This window comes from Brachyhypopomus gauderio, chromosome 2, assembly GCF_052324685.1.
Source record: "Brachyhypopomus gauderio isolate BG-103 chromosome 2, BGAUD_0.2, whole genome shotgun sequence".
NCBI lineage: Eukaryota > Metazoa > Chordata > Actinopteri > Gymnotiformes > Hypopomidae > Brachyhypopomus > Brachyhypopomus gauderio.
The window spans coordinates 33,276,044-33,290,762 of record NC_135212.1 but is presented as its reverse complement, the minus strand read 5'-3'; the positions used below and the strand labels follow the sequence as shown (position 1 = coordinate 33,290,762).

Sequence of the window (14,719 nt, the reverse complement as noted above, 5' to 3'; positions counted from 1 at the left end):
CAGTGGAAATCTGCTGTCTATTATGGAGAAACAAAGTTAATTAACTAGTATGTTGGTCTATCAACAAGGTCTATTGTCATTGTCTAAAAGAGATATGGCAGTCCATTGCACTTCCATGCTTTCATGCATTCATTCGAACAGGTTATAGAAGCGAAAACCAGCAATGCTGGTGATTGCTTGCATTATCTTGCACAGTATACCAGGGAGTAGCCCAACGAACTTGTCAAGAGCTGTCAACATATGTCAGATGGTGCTGGATATGTAAAAGCAAAGACTCTACTGTATGATCATTTTGGAAATGAACATGTGATTGCATCTGCTTATCTGAACAAAGTCCACTCATGGCCATTAATTAGATCAGAGGATGGAAAGGCTCTTCAGGCATACTGTCTTTTCTTGTGTGGCTGTCGCAATGCGATGGAAGAGGTTCATGGCCTCTCTGAATTGAATACACCTGCCAATATGCTTGCTGTGATTAAAAGGCTGCCATATAAGTTGAAAGACAAATGGCAAACAGTAGCATGTGACATCCAGGAGAGGCAGCATCACAGATCTACATTTGTTGATATTGTTCTCTTTCTAGAGCGTCAAGTTAAAATTGTTACAGATCCTGTCTTTGGAAACCTATGTGACATTCCTCCAACACATTTAACAGCAGAGAGCAGTGATGGAGGAAAGCGTCCTTATCCAAGGGCTAAAGGAAGTAGTTTTGGGACAACTGTTACTGCCTTTGAGAAAAATCATCAAATAAAGGTTCAAGATTGTCAGACTTTTGTGAAGATTTGTCTATTCTGCAAGGGTGGGCACGCACTGGAGTCATGCTCTTTGCTTGATGAGAAGCCTCATAATGAAAAGATTTCCTTTCTTAAAAGGAATGGCATATGTTTTGGCTGTTTGTGTACTGGGCACATCAGCAAAGAATGTAGAAAACGACTTTCCTGTAAAATTTGTGATTTCAGACATCCAAGTATCCTTCATATCCATCACAAGGAGAAGAAAAAGGTCAGATCTGACACTGAAGCAGATAACTCTCCTGTTACAGTCCAGACTAGTGGTCTCACTGACTTTCCTTTTTACGCAGGCGTTTAGTTAGTGGTGGAGGTTGCAGCCGTTGACCTTGTACACTGTATTTTATTTCTGTTCTATAGTGTGTGTTTTTGTGTCTTTGATTTATTTTATTTTATTTTCCGTTGTAAAGCACTTTGTGGCTTGTGCCTGTGAAAAGTGCTATATAAATGTATTTTACTTACTTACTTACTTACTTACTCACTGGGGCCGGTGAGCAGTATTGCAAGCTTGCCATTGTACCAGTTAAAGTAAAATCAAAGATGGCCAAAGAATAGTGGAAACGTATGCCTTCTTGGACCAGGGGAGTTCAGTGTCGTTTTGTACAGTGGGTCTCCTGGATAAGCTGAATCTTTCTGGGAGGAAGACCAGGATCCTCTTACGCACCATGGGACAAGAGAAAGTGGTGGACAATTCCATTGTGACTTAACTGGAAGTTGCTGGTTTGGACAGTGATGTTTACTGTGAAATGCCTGACCTCTTCACTCAACATAGAATGCCTGTTAATGTGTGTAATGTTCCAAGACAACAAGACCTGGATGACTGGCCACACTTGAAGCATGTTTATCTGCCAGAAATTGAGGCACAAGTGGAGCTTTTGATCGGCATGAACATGCCCAGAGCACTGGAACCTCTGGAGGTCGTCTGGAGTGTAGGTGATGGACCTTTTGCTATTAAGACTGTGCTTGGTTGGACAGTAAATTGGCCATTGGGCAGAGAACGCCGTGGAAGGCCAGGGTGTCCAACAGTCACAGTCAACAGAATTTCTGCTGTTATGCTTGATAAATTATGGAAACAGCAATTCAAGATGGACTTCCCTGAGAACAGCCAGGAGCTTCTACAGGAGGAGCTGCAGGCCACTGAGACCAAAGGCAGGAGGAGCAAGAGTAAAGGAGACTCTCCCCCTCAGCCGAATTATCAGTCCCTGAGTGTGTTTGATGAGGACTTGCAAAAGAAGATGATTCCGGAGAATGAAAGGCCTCATATTTGGTTCTATGAGACAGATGAGTTTCACCGCCAGCAGGAGGCGCAACTGAAGATCCAGCTGGAGCAGCCGGAGAGGGACGCAGAACAACACCAGGCCGTAGTGGATGGCCTCAACATCAAGCACACAAACACCATAAAGAAGCTGCAGAGCGACAAGGCTCGTCTGGAGATCAAGGTCCAGACGCTGGAGCGGGAGGCCAAGGAGTACAGATGCAGGACTGAAGAGCCAAGCAGGCCCATTACACAAGAATCCACTGATCCAAACGACTTGGAAGCCTTAACACTGAATCACCTCCTCCTTCTCAAATCCAAATCTGTGCTTACCACCTGGTCTGTTTCAGAAAAATGATCTCTATGCACATAAGAGGTGAAGACAGGTCCAATATATATCTGACCTATTCTGGGAAAGATTGATTAAAGAATATTTGCCACAACTTCAACAGTGCCAGAAATGGATACAGATTAAATGCAATTTCATTCCTGGAGACGTGGTTTTCATAGTAGATGACACTGCGCCTCATGGTTCCTAGATCATTGGCAGAGTCACAGCAGTTACACCAGACAAGAAAGGGCTTGTATGTCAGGTCTGGATTAAGACCTCAACCAGCCTTGTATGCAGACCAGTCACAAAGATCCTTCTTCAGGAGGCCTCTGACACATGATATCGTCTTGGAGCCAATTGATGCAACTACAATATGACTTGATGTTTGGGACACTACAGACGTACATCACAGACTGACTTGATATTTAGGCTAAGTGCTGGTAACCTCTGGCCTATGACTGACTGGTAAGAAGAAAAGAAAAAAGAAATAGCTGGATGGACCCTTTGAGTGCATTATATTGTTTTATTGAGAAACTGTGATGTAGTGTGTTGCATGTCCTAGATCATGGTATTGGATGTGTTAATTATTACTGTGTGGTAATGTAATAAATAGGGGCCGGAATGTTGTGGACAGGCGTAGACCTGAGTTGCGTCCGAAATCGCGTACTTAAGCAGTACGTTCTAGATTTCGGTGCAGTACGGTCTTCCCAACCGTCAAAGCAGTACGTTATTTAAGTACGCGATTGGTCAGTATGCATCCAACGTCGGACATACTACGTCCGCCATCTTACCCGTCACATGACCTATGACGTTACGCTACTAAATTAAAAGCCCCATTTGACAATTTTCTAGTTTATGGTCTGTTCGCGATTTACATTCGATTTGCTTCATTTACATTTACATTTTATTCATTTACATTTCATTTTACATTTACCTCGTCAAGAGCGATGGTATTCTCTGCAAGACGGCGTCGAGTAGTCGAGCTCGGAGAAGATTCCTCGGGAATTTGATCATTTACCTCAGGAGAAATGTAAGTACCGCTATCGTCTTTAGCAATCGTAGCCGGCACTTGCTACATACATATTTGTGCTATATTACTGATTGGACAGCACAAATCAATGACATCTTAATAATAAGATGATTAAAATACAGCTTCGAGTTATATTTCTAGACCAGAGGTCACTAACAGGCGGACCGCGGTCCGGATCCGGACCCGAACGCAGTCCTGTCCGGACCCAATCTCATTCCTGATTAACTCTGCAAATTTCTATTTCTATGGTCCACAACCAACGGACACAAATGCCATCCCATCCGGACCCAGAATAAATTGTTCCAAATATTTTTTTATTGTGACTGGAGAATTAATTAGCAAAATTAACACGATTAGCCCTGTTGTGGAGCTAGAGTTAGTTAGTGGAGCTTCGAGCGTAGTGGTAAATATCTGGTTTGAATACCGCGGAGCAAAAAACATTCTTTGTGCTCATGATTATGAAATAATGTATAGTCAAACCACTTTTACAAAAATATTGAATTAATTAATTTATTTTACAGTAAATATAAAAACCAAATTCTAATTGGATCAAATAAATAAAGTATTATTATATTAATAATTAATTAAACTATGTGCATTGATTTACAGGATGGGAGCCTGACGTATTGTCACCTCAATACAGCTGTGCCCGTCTTGCAGCTGTATTTCGGTGGTGGAGACCTCAGGGCAGATTTCAGACTCTCCCGTGAGACCATCACCTCACTCAGTAATGCACTGAGGCAGGAGACTGATCATGGGTGGAGCAGGGACATCGAGCTGTTGGTGTTCTTTTACTGGCTGGCACACGCAGCATCCTATCGTGTGGTCTCCCGAGGGTTCGCCATCCCAAGATCTTCTGTGTGTGACATCGTGCACAGAATGAGCAAGGCAGTCAGTGGCATTTTGAAGAGGGTCATTATGTTACCTGCTGGTGATGAACTGGATGTGGTAGGAGCAGGATTTGCCCAGTTGGCTGGATCGGCGTCTTTCAAAGTGGCAGTTGGTGCCATCGACGGGTGCCACATCAGAATAAAACCCCCATCTGCCAGTGCACAGTGCTACCTGAACAGGAAGCTTTTTTATTCTGTGCAGCTGCAAGCAATCTGTGACCATCAGGGAAGGTTTATTGACATTTTTGTTGGTTACCCTGGGTCTGTACACGACGCACGGGTGCTGAAGAACAGCCCTATATACAAAGAGGGCCTATACCCACCTAGAGGAAGGTGCATCCTTGGGGATGGGGGTTATCCGTGCATCAGCGCACCAATCCAGCTCCTGACCCCTTATCGCGAGCCTGTGCAGAACCCTGTACAGGCTCGTTTTAACAGCAGACTCTCTCGGGCCAGGAACATCATTGAAAGAACATTTGGAATGCTGAAGACCCGCTGGCGATCCATTTTCTTTAAAGCCCTTGAGGTGAGCCCTGTCTTTGCACCTGAGGTTGTGGCATGCTGCGCTGTGCTCCACAACCTCTGCATTGCTCACGGGCGACATCATGGACCCAGATGTTCCAGAGGCTGATGACACTGACCCACCAGAGCCTGTCGGCACAGAACAAACATCAGGGGAAGATGCACAAGAGATTCTGGCTGCAGCTGTCTCAGCACCACAACATTGTGTTTTAGCTCTGCACGAGCATGATTATATTTAGAAATGTTTGTAGAAATGTAAAAAGTTGTGTATTTCTCCATTTTTCTTACTGATGCCAAATTAAAATCATTCCAAATTGTACTCAGACTTATTGGGTGTAAATGATGTATTACCTTTAGGTTATGAATATCATTTAGCATTAAAGTTTAAACAGAAAGCTTGCTCCATCAATACATTCAAAAGATCTATGACATGAGAATTTCTACTCAGTGTGGCTACTGATCAGAAGACTAAAACTTGTTTAATTAATTAAGTTGTTTGGGACAAAAAGATCTAGTCACACACATCCTTTATGCATAAGCTTGAAAACTATGCCCTACCTATAGTATACCTATAGTATAAGACTTGGGTAAGTGTGCGCGTGCACACACAAAATCTAAACATATTTAAATTAAATCTACAACCTAACTATTTCTAGTTGCAAATGTATTACTGTCATCATCCTCACAATATATAATAACACCAAAAGACTTGAAAGCTGATATACATTAATTTATTTTTTAGCTAAAATCTCCAGTACATTTAAAAATCTTTCCTCTCTCTCTCTTGCCTCCCTATCCCTCCTTTCCTCTCTTATTCTAGCTTCTGCATCTCTCTTCTCCTCTCGTGCTATTGTTTCCCTCTCTCTTCTTTCCTCTCTCTCTTCAGCCTCTCTCAATCTTCTTTCCTCCCTCTCCTCAGCCTCTCTCAGTCTTCTCTCGTCTCTTTCCTCAGCCTCTCTCTCCCTCTCATTTTCCCTCTCTTCTAACTCCCTCAAATAGTCCATTAAATTCCCCTGCCTCTTCTTGGCAAGGGGTTCCTTTACAGAGGGCAGTGGCTCAACAGCAGCACCCTGGCCAGATGAGGAAATAAGGGTGGGTGGACTAATTGATGGCCTCCTTCCTATTGCCTCATCCATGGCAGCATACCATTTCCAGGATGCTGCTGTTGCTACACCACCCTCTGTACTCACCCCAGTGGGGGGGCACTTCAGTTCCTACAAAATTAATAAAAACACGGAAGAGGGAACGGGGGACAACACCTTGTATTATAACTAAACCTTCACTGAATTATTATAATCTGATAAACTATCAGGAAGAGACTTACTTTATATTTTTGCTTCAGGTTCTCCCACTTTTTTTTAACATAAAGTGGAGAGATTGCCTTTGGCAGTCTTTTCTCCAAGACGAAGGCTCTGCAAGATAATGAACATAACCGTTAACTACAGTAAAATGCATACACTGTCTTAAAACTGGTAATACTACATCTCTATTACATACAGCCTTTTGTAATTAATAGTGTACATGACCTGTAATGCAGATGTATTAATTTAACCAAAGTTACTTACTCAAAACCTCGTACTGCTGCATTTCTTTTACCGGTGAAGAGGGACGCATTGGCCACCCTCCACCGGATAAGGTCCCTGGTGTCTTCATCAGTCCCTGCAAGAATAAACTATAGCTTTAAAATTGATGGTTACTGTATCAGTGTAGCAAAGTTACAAAAATCAATAATCACAAAGCTAGATATATTTTTATAGTATAGAATATGGTAAGAATAGGTTAGCCTTTCAATAGTATTACTAAAAAGGTGAGGTGAATGCACGAACGTCGTTATATCAGTATGACAAACAACCAAGGTTTAAAATAAAAGAAAATAAACAAAGGAATTCGACCTGCAAACCACTTGTAAACAAAGTCAAAGTCAAAGTCAACTTTATTGTCATTCAGACTTTACACAAGTGCATAGCTGAACGAAATTGCGTTTCTCCAAACTCCAGTGTTAAAGCACCAGAGCCCAGAGTGGCCGCTGCAACTAGTGCGCCGCCGATTACGCAGAATGGGGGGATAAACATAGAGATAACATTAGGAGGAGACAAAAAAAATATGACCACAGATTATTCTCACGAACAGGACAACAGTCTGTGTGCATGCAAAAAATCCCCATAGCACATACAGCATTGATAACACAGACAGTAAGCAGTGAGAGGCGTGATCCATTCAGAGAGGGAGAGGGGGGAGCCAGAGGCCTGGCACAGAGTTTTTGTGTCAAAGTTCGCGGTGGAAGGCGAGAGCCATCTCTGACAGTCTCTGTGTGGGGGTAGGAGCAGGTAACCAAGACGACGACCTTCTGGGAGAAATTTGTTTGGGCGCCAATGCAGATAAGAAGAATGAAGAATGTAGCAAGGAGCCCGTCCTTGGGAATTTGAGCACGAACTCCTCTTAGTCGGCTGTCTCCCAACTGATCCAACTTCGCACGTAGAGCATTGATTCCATCCACGATCGTCTCCAAGCTTTTTCCAACAGTCACAGTCTGTGTTCCAACAGCTCTACCCACCGCATCAATCATGTGGGGCACTTGACGTGGACGCTCAATAGCTGACTCCACTCTTTCAGTTTTCCGATACACCAGGGCAACGCCTAATCCAATCAGCATAGCCACTGCGATCAAAGTTCCAAATAGGTACACGTCCTCAACATCTTCCAGGGAGAGAGGCGCAAGACACAAACTACGCCAGGTCCCCCATGAGTCATGCACATATCCAGCTGAGGACGTTCCGTCCGGGCATGTGGGTTCTCCCGCACCATGACTCCTCGTGGAAAAAATAGTGTCAATTGCGTTGAGAGACCACCTGATCAAATCCATTTTCTTGTTAATATTCGAAGAGCAGCGTCTGGTTACTTAGACAAGACAGAGAATCTAAGCTGAGCAGGGCAGGAGGGAGGGAGGGAGGGCAGCTTTAAACCAGATTAAAGCTGGGCGTACACTGTACGATATTTTAAATCGTGTACTCAGCTCCAGCTCAAACTGTACGACTAAATCGCAGGGAGAGTCGGCTCGTGGAGCTGCTTCAACAGTGCGATACTCTCACGAGGAGCGAATTGAATTTTAAACATGTTTGATATTCTTGCGACGCTGCGATGTCTGATCGGGAGTTGGTCTGAGGTGTGAATCAACCTGTGTAAACTATACGATGCACGACACGATTGAGCCGAAACTCGGCCCGATCGCAAAAATAGTCACACGAGTGAAAAATCGGCTGAAAATGGGCCAAAAATCGCACAGTATACACCCAGCTTTAGTCAGTCATGTCTTAAAATTATTGCGAGCAAAATGGTCTAAAATTGATGGATGCGCTTCAGATTTTGTTGCGAGTTAATCGGTACGACAATAAGTATTAGCTTGACGGGTCAACTAGCGAGCTAAGATTACCTCAGCTTGGACTCACTGATGGTCATAAACACTAAAAAATACAGAAATCCACAGCTCCATTCGGATATGCGCATATGCATATATATCTAACAAAACCGACATTAATACCGCACATTTTTCACGTTATCGGATATACGAGTTAATCGGTATTAGCTTGACGGGTCAACTAGCGAGCTAAGATTACCTCAGCTTGGACTCGCTGATGGTCATAAACACTGAAAAATACAGAAATCCACAGCTCCATTCGGATATGCACATATGCATATAAATCTAACAAAACCGACATTAATACAGCACATTTTTCGCGTTATCGGATATACGAGTTAATCGGTATTAGCTTGACGGGTCAACTAGCGAGCTAACAAGATTACCTCAGCTTGGACTCGCTAACTACGTTAATAAAAAATGTAAAAACGATATATATGTAATCTAACAAATTGTATTTTTCATTCTCAGTGACACTACTTGTAACGGCACTTGGGTTGCACTTGGTTTGCACATCATCATATTTTAAAAATGTTTTATTTTGTGTTTGTATCTACTTACACTTGTAAATTGCTGGCTCGCCGCTTTCCGCCATTTTATTTTTCTGACTTTGAACTCCTCCGCTGCTCCAGTTGAATCATGGGATAGGACAGTGTGCTGCAATCACGTACTTAAAAATGGCTGCCGATGCAGTACGTCATCCGGGTACGTTTCGCGTACTGGTTTAATGCATACTGTGGTTTCGGACGTACTAGGTTGTTCGCATACTGCTTCTCGCATACTATATAGTAGTGTATTACTCGGTTTCGGACGGGCCGCTGGTCTCTGAGACGGGTTGGCCACCCCTGCCCTAAACCCAAGAGCCACTTTTTTTACTGTAAATTTTTTTAAAATTGTTGATGGGGGGGGGGGGGGATAATGGACAAAAAAATAAGTATTATATCGCGATCAATTGATCGCCAGTAGTTGGCGAATTAGTAGCTCGTGTGAGCATGTGAAGATAGTCAAATGCGTATTTTCCACTACGCCGGTTTTAAAAGTGTTAAGCCTGGTTTATACTTGACGCGTCGCGAGCGGCGTGAGGGTCCGCGCGGCGAAAATGATGTAATCGCTGTGGCTTCGCCTGTGCGCAAGGGCGTGTACCTCTCGAATTTTATAATTTGCGCACGCCGCGCCTCAGCGCAATGAACAAAGTCTTGTTTGAAGGGTTCATACACCTTTATAAGGTGGAATTAAAGCACTTGTACGTCACTTTCAAGGTCCATTTCAATATTTCCCAGCACGATAAACTTAAATAAGTTAAATATTCATACATATACTCGAAATAATTCGCTTTTAATCACATTATTTAATGGTGGTTTATTTTCAAAACGCCTAATCTTAACGTCTTCACGTTCTCTTAACGTCTTCACATACACTGCTCGAAAAAATAAAAGGGACACTCAAATAAAACATCCTAGATCTGAATGAATGAAATATTCTCATTGAATTCTTTGAATTTTTTGTTCTGTACAAAGTTGAATGTGCTGACAACAAAATCACACAAAAACTATCAATGGAAATCAAATGTATTAACCAATGGAGGCCTGGATTTGGAGCCACACACAAAATTAAAGTGGAAAAACACACTACAGGCTGATCCAACTTTGATGTAATGTCCTGTCAAATGATGTAATGTAAAGTCAAAATGAGGCTCAGTATTGTGTGTGGCCTCCACGTGCCTGTATGACCTCTCTACAATGCCTGGGCATGCTCCTGATGAGGTGGCGGATGGTCTCCTGAGGGATCTCCTACCAGACCTGGACTAAAGCATCCGCCAACGTGACGTTGGTGGATGGAGCGAGACATGATGTCCCAGATGTGCTCAATCAGATTCAGGTCTGGGGAACGGGCGGGCCAGTCCATAGCTTCAATGCCTTCATCTTGTAGGAACTGCTGACACACTACAGCCACGAGGTCTAGCCTTGTCCTGCATTAGGAGGAACCCAGGGCCAACCGCACCAACATATGGTCTCACAAGGGGTCTAAGGATCTCATCTCGGTACCTAATGGCAGTCAGGCTACCTCTGGTGAGCACATGGAGGGCTGTGCAGGCCTCCAAAGAAATGCCAAACCACACCATTACTGATCCACTGCCAACTGGTCATGCTGAAGGATGTTGCAGGCAGCAGATCGCTCTCCACGGCGTCTCCAGACTCTGTCACGTCTGTCACGTGCTCAGTGTGAACCTGCTTTCATCTGTAAAGAGCACAAGGCACCAGTGGCACATTTTCCAATCCTGGTGTTCTCTGGCAAATGCCAAGAGTCCTGCACGGTGTTGGGCTGTGAGCACAACCCCCATCTGTGGATGTCGGGCCCTCATACCATCCTCATGGAGTTGGTTTCTAACCGTTTGTGCAGACACATGCACATTTGTGGCCTGCTGGAGGTGATTTTGCAGGGCTCTGGCAGTGCTCCTCCTGTTCCTTCTTGCACAAAGGCGGAGGTAGCGGTCCTGCTGCTGGGTTGTTTCCCTCCTACGGTCTCCTCCACGTCTCCTGGTGTACTGGCCTGTCTCCTGGTGGCGCCTCCAGCCTCTGGACACTACGCCAACAGACACAGCAAACCTTCTTGCCACAGCTCGCATTGATGTGCCATCCTGGATGAGCTGCACTACCTGAGCCACTTGTGTGGGTTTTAGAGTCCATCTCATGCTACCACGAGTGTGAAAGGACCACCAACATTCAAAAGTGACCAAAACATCAGCCAGAAAGCATACGTACTGAGAAGTGGTCTGTGGTCCCCACCTGCAGAACCACTCCTTTATAGGGGGGGGGGGGGGGGTCTTGCTAATTGCCTCTCATTTCTACCTGTTGTCTATTCCATTTGCACAACAGCAGGTGAAATTGATTCACAATCAGTGTTGCTTCCTAACTGAACAGGTTGGTTTCACAGAAGTGTGGTTGACTTGGAATTATATTGTGTTGTTTAAGTGTTCCCTTTATTTTTTTGAACAGTGTATATATAAAAATCTGTATTTCTCTACATTTCCACATACAATGGAGTAGAGTGCCTTTATCCGCACCACACTTTCAGACTTTACACAATCAGGAATATTTAAATTGAAATGGTGAAGTTTTACAGGGGTAATATAGGTTCTAAATAACCTATTATTTGTATTGTAATAATCTGAACCTGGTATTAATAGCCTGTGTTTGTGCCAACAAGCATGAGCTGTTCCACTCGTCAACAGAGATTTCTGTTTGCAGATCATTCCTTCATGATTGGAGATATGAAAAACTATTTTCTTTTGAAGCTAAAAGTAAAGTGTTATAGAATTTAGAAAGCAAGCCTCTCCTCCAATGACCTTTAATGGCTATGTTCTCTATAGTGGAAAGTAAGGGTTCAGCTATGGATTTTAATAGGGTGGTGATAAAACATCTAATTTGTAAGTACTTAAAAAGTGTGTTTTGGGTAAGCCATATTTACTAACCAATTGTTCAAAAGACATCAACACTCCATTGTATAAGTCCCCAATTTTCTTCAAGCCTTTATAAAACCAAATCTTAAACCCCATGTCTGCTCTTCTCGGTTTAAATCTATTATTTCCCCAAATAGGTAAGATATATGAGATTGTAGGTGCTTCATTCCGTGCTATGTAATTGATGCCAAACTGATAAAGTATTTTTGAGAAAAGGGTTTTTTGTGTCTTTTAATAGTTGTTTAGTTTCATCTGAATAAAGATGTTATGGGTAGCTGCTCAGATTTATTGTAAATGTCACACACAAACAGTGTGGCAGCAGTCATGGTCTGGTCTGGTGGTTAGGAAACCGGTCTTGTGACCAGAGGGTCCTGGTTTCAATTCCCAGGCCTGAGGCCATGACTGAGGAGCCCTTGAGCAAGGCACCTTACCCCAACTGCTCCCTGGGTGCCGGGCTAGGGTTGCCTACTCTGTTAAAAACACCCTCTGTTCATCTTCATATTTTTGTTTTGCTGTGCATTTTTTCCCTGCCATTTTGAGAGCAAACTTGACTCAAATTGTTTATTTAAATGATCTTGTCCTGACTGGGAAGCGGTGTTTTCATCTCACGCACATGCACGTTTGACGAAAATACCAGGATGAACTCAAGCTAAGCGAACAGCACATTAAAAAAACAAACACAAACTTCGATATAAACATGATATGCTTCAGGACTTTGGCATGGTTGGAGGAGGTGGGCCACGGCACAACGGGGTTACACGCACACTACAAGCTCTGTTATGTACGTAACTGTAGTTTTCTAGGTAAAAAGTGGATAAACTCAATTATCAACACTCGTTACAATGCCACTGACCTGCGCTCACCTTTAAGAAGAAAACAGACAGCGGCAGTAGTTTTGAAGCCTCCCTCAGTCGTCTGCGGTGTCTTTGCTGCACCTCGTATGTGGTTTATTCCAAAACGTGTGACAGAAGACTGCGTCTCACCAACGAAACTCAAAGCAGAATCACAATAGCACAGATACTTCATGCCGCAAGTCTCACGTGGACTATTAGCGGCTTGCTAGGCTTGTAAACAAACCACACACCACGAAGATGTAACAGTCTGTTAACCTCAGAGTTGATGAGGTAACCGGGCCATGGCACAGATCGTTTGTGCAGGTGAGAGCGCAGGCCGACTGGGGAGCCGCATGCGGCTCGCGAGCTGCAGCTTGGCCACTCCTAATTTAGTAAGTAATAACAACCCAGTGTGCTATACTGACAGTTTCTGATGGTGGAAGATTGCAGATTTCCTACAAAGGACTGAATGTGAGTGACTGCTTATGTTAGCATGGCTGTTATTGATATTGTAACGAAGGAAGGCTGATAATGGCTGTAATAACAAAACCATTATTTCTCTCCACATGTGCTGTTGCTGCTCCTCTGTGTGCCTGTTAGGATGCAGTGGAGGAGCGGAAGGCTCGGATGCGTCAGGCAGACCTCTCCCGACAAAAGAACCTGGGTCTTAGTGACCTGGAGGAGGAGGCCAGGGAGCGTGCTCAGTACCTGCTCGAGAGGGCTAATGCTCTTAGGATTGAGCAAGAGGATGAGGTCAAGAAGCTCAATGAGGTCTGACTGGCCCCCTCCAGCTCTCCGTAGCTGGGCCTGGGTGCACTCATATATTTGTTTTCCTTTCACAAATCATAATGCAATGTAATGCTGAATTTCTGATTAAATGGATGGCTTTTAAGGTGGTGCTCATCTCAGCATCAAAACATTCTAACAGCTTTTAATCATTGGCAGCAAGTGCAATAAAGTTAGGAATGTAACATGTTAGAGCAGATGTGGAGTACATCATTCTGCTGTGGGACCGGGTGGCTCCACATTTTTTGCTCTAACCTTACGTGTTGGGAATTTGAACAGCAAATCTGTAGAAATGTCATGTGGGCCTTGAGGGCTGAGTTGAGAAACACTGGTATAAACCACAATAAGTCAATTGAAATTATTGAACCTACTACCCAGATTTTACCCAGGTGTGTGTGTACACTACCAGTCAAAGGTTTGGACACACCTGACTAAAGTGTGTGTGTGTGTGTGTGTGTGGATGGGTGCATCGATCGATAGCTGATCCTAGGAGCTCAGTGCCATGCAGTGCGTGATGCTCAGATCATGGAGAAGAAGCAGATTCAGTGTGAGCTGGAGGAGGAGGAGCAGAGGTTGGATGCCATGATGGAGTTGGAGCGACGCAGGTCCCTGGAGGCTCAGGAGAAGCTTGAGCAGCTGCGCAAAAAGCAGCGTCTGCAGTGAGGACTCACCACGTGCCACACCGGCTACTTCTGAAAGCATGTTTCACTAGTGTTTGTGCCTGCATCACCAAACAGGGTGTGTGTGTGTGTGTGTGTGTGTGTGTGTGTGTGTGTGTGTGTGTGTGTGTGTGTGTGTGTGTGTGCATGAACATCTGTCACATCAGGGGAAAGATGTGTATCCTAAAGCAGATCGACGAACGCCTGGAGGAGCGTTTGCTTCAGGATGAGCTGAAGGAACAGGAGGGCCAACAGTTGCTGGAGAACATGGAACGTATGCAGATGGAGGAGCTGGAGGTGTTGGCACCAGTCCGAACCCACTGCAGCACACATATTAACATAACACTTTCCCAAGTGACCTGAAGACAGGGCTCCTGCTGGGGCACAGTATAGTAGTTTTGATATCTGTAAGAGAGCTTCCATGATCAGCTATTGTGAGAGTGTTGTGCAGCTGGTGTGTGTGTGTGTGTGTGTGTGTGTGTGTGTGTGTGTGTGTGTGTGTGTGTGTGTGTGTGTGTGTGTGTGTGTGTGTGTGTGTGTGTGTGTTGGTGGGTCTATGGTACTAGTCTATGGAAAGAAAGAAATCAGAGCAGAGGAAGCTACAACTGGAAATTCAGAAGATAAATGAGGATGGTCTGCTCGCCAAAGAGAGGCGTAAGGAAGAAGAAAGACTGGTGGACCTTCGAGCTCTGGACTACACGCGGCAGAAACTGGTAAATTGTCACAGTTCTTCATGAGAAACATTGGCAA

At 44.1% G+C, this 14,719-nt stretch overlaps 1 protein-coding gene across 1 annotated transcript in view; it reads left to right on the top strand.

Annotated features, from left to right (window-relative positions):
* The window catches only part of cfap45 (cilia and flagella associated protein 45), a 36,101-nt gene that overhangs the window by 8,145 nt on the left and 13,237 nt on the right, over window positions 1-14,719 (top strand). Inside the window, exons 5-8 of the mRNA XM_076994513.1 lie at window positions 13,125-13,295; window positions 13,791-13,969; window positions 14,137-14,266; window positions 14,536-14,682. Coding sequence (XP_076850628.1) covers window positions 13,125-13,295; window positions 13,791-13,969; window positions 14,137-14,266; window positions 14,536-14,682 — 627 coding nt within the window. The remainder of the gene's footprint in view (window positions 1-13,124; window positions 13,296-13,790; window positions 13,970-14,136; window positions 14,267-14,535; window positions 14,683-14,719) is intronic.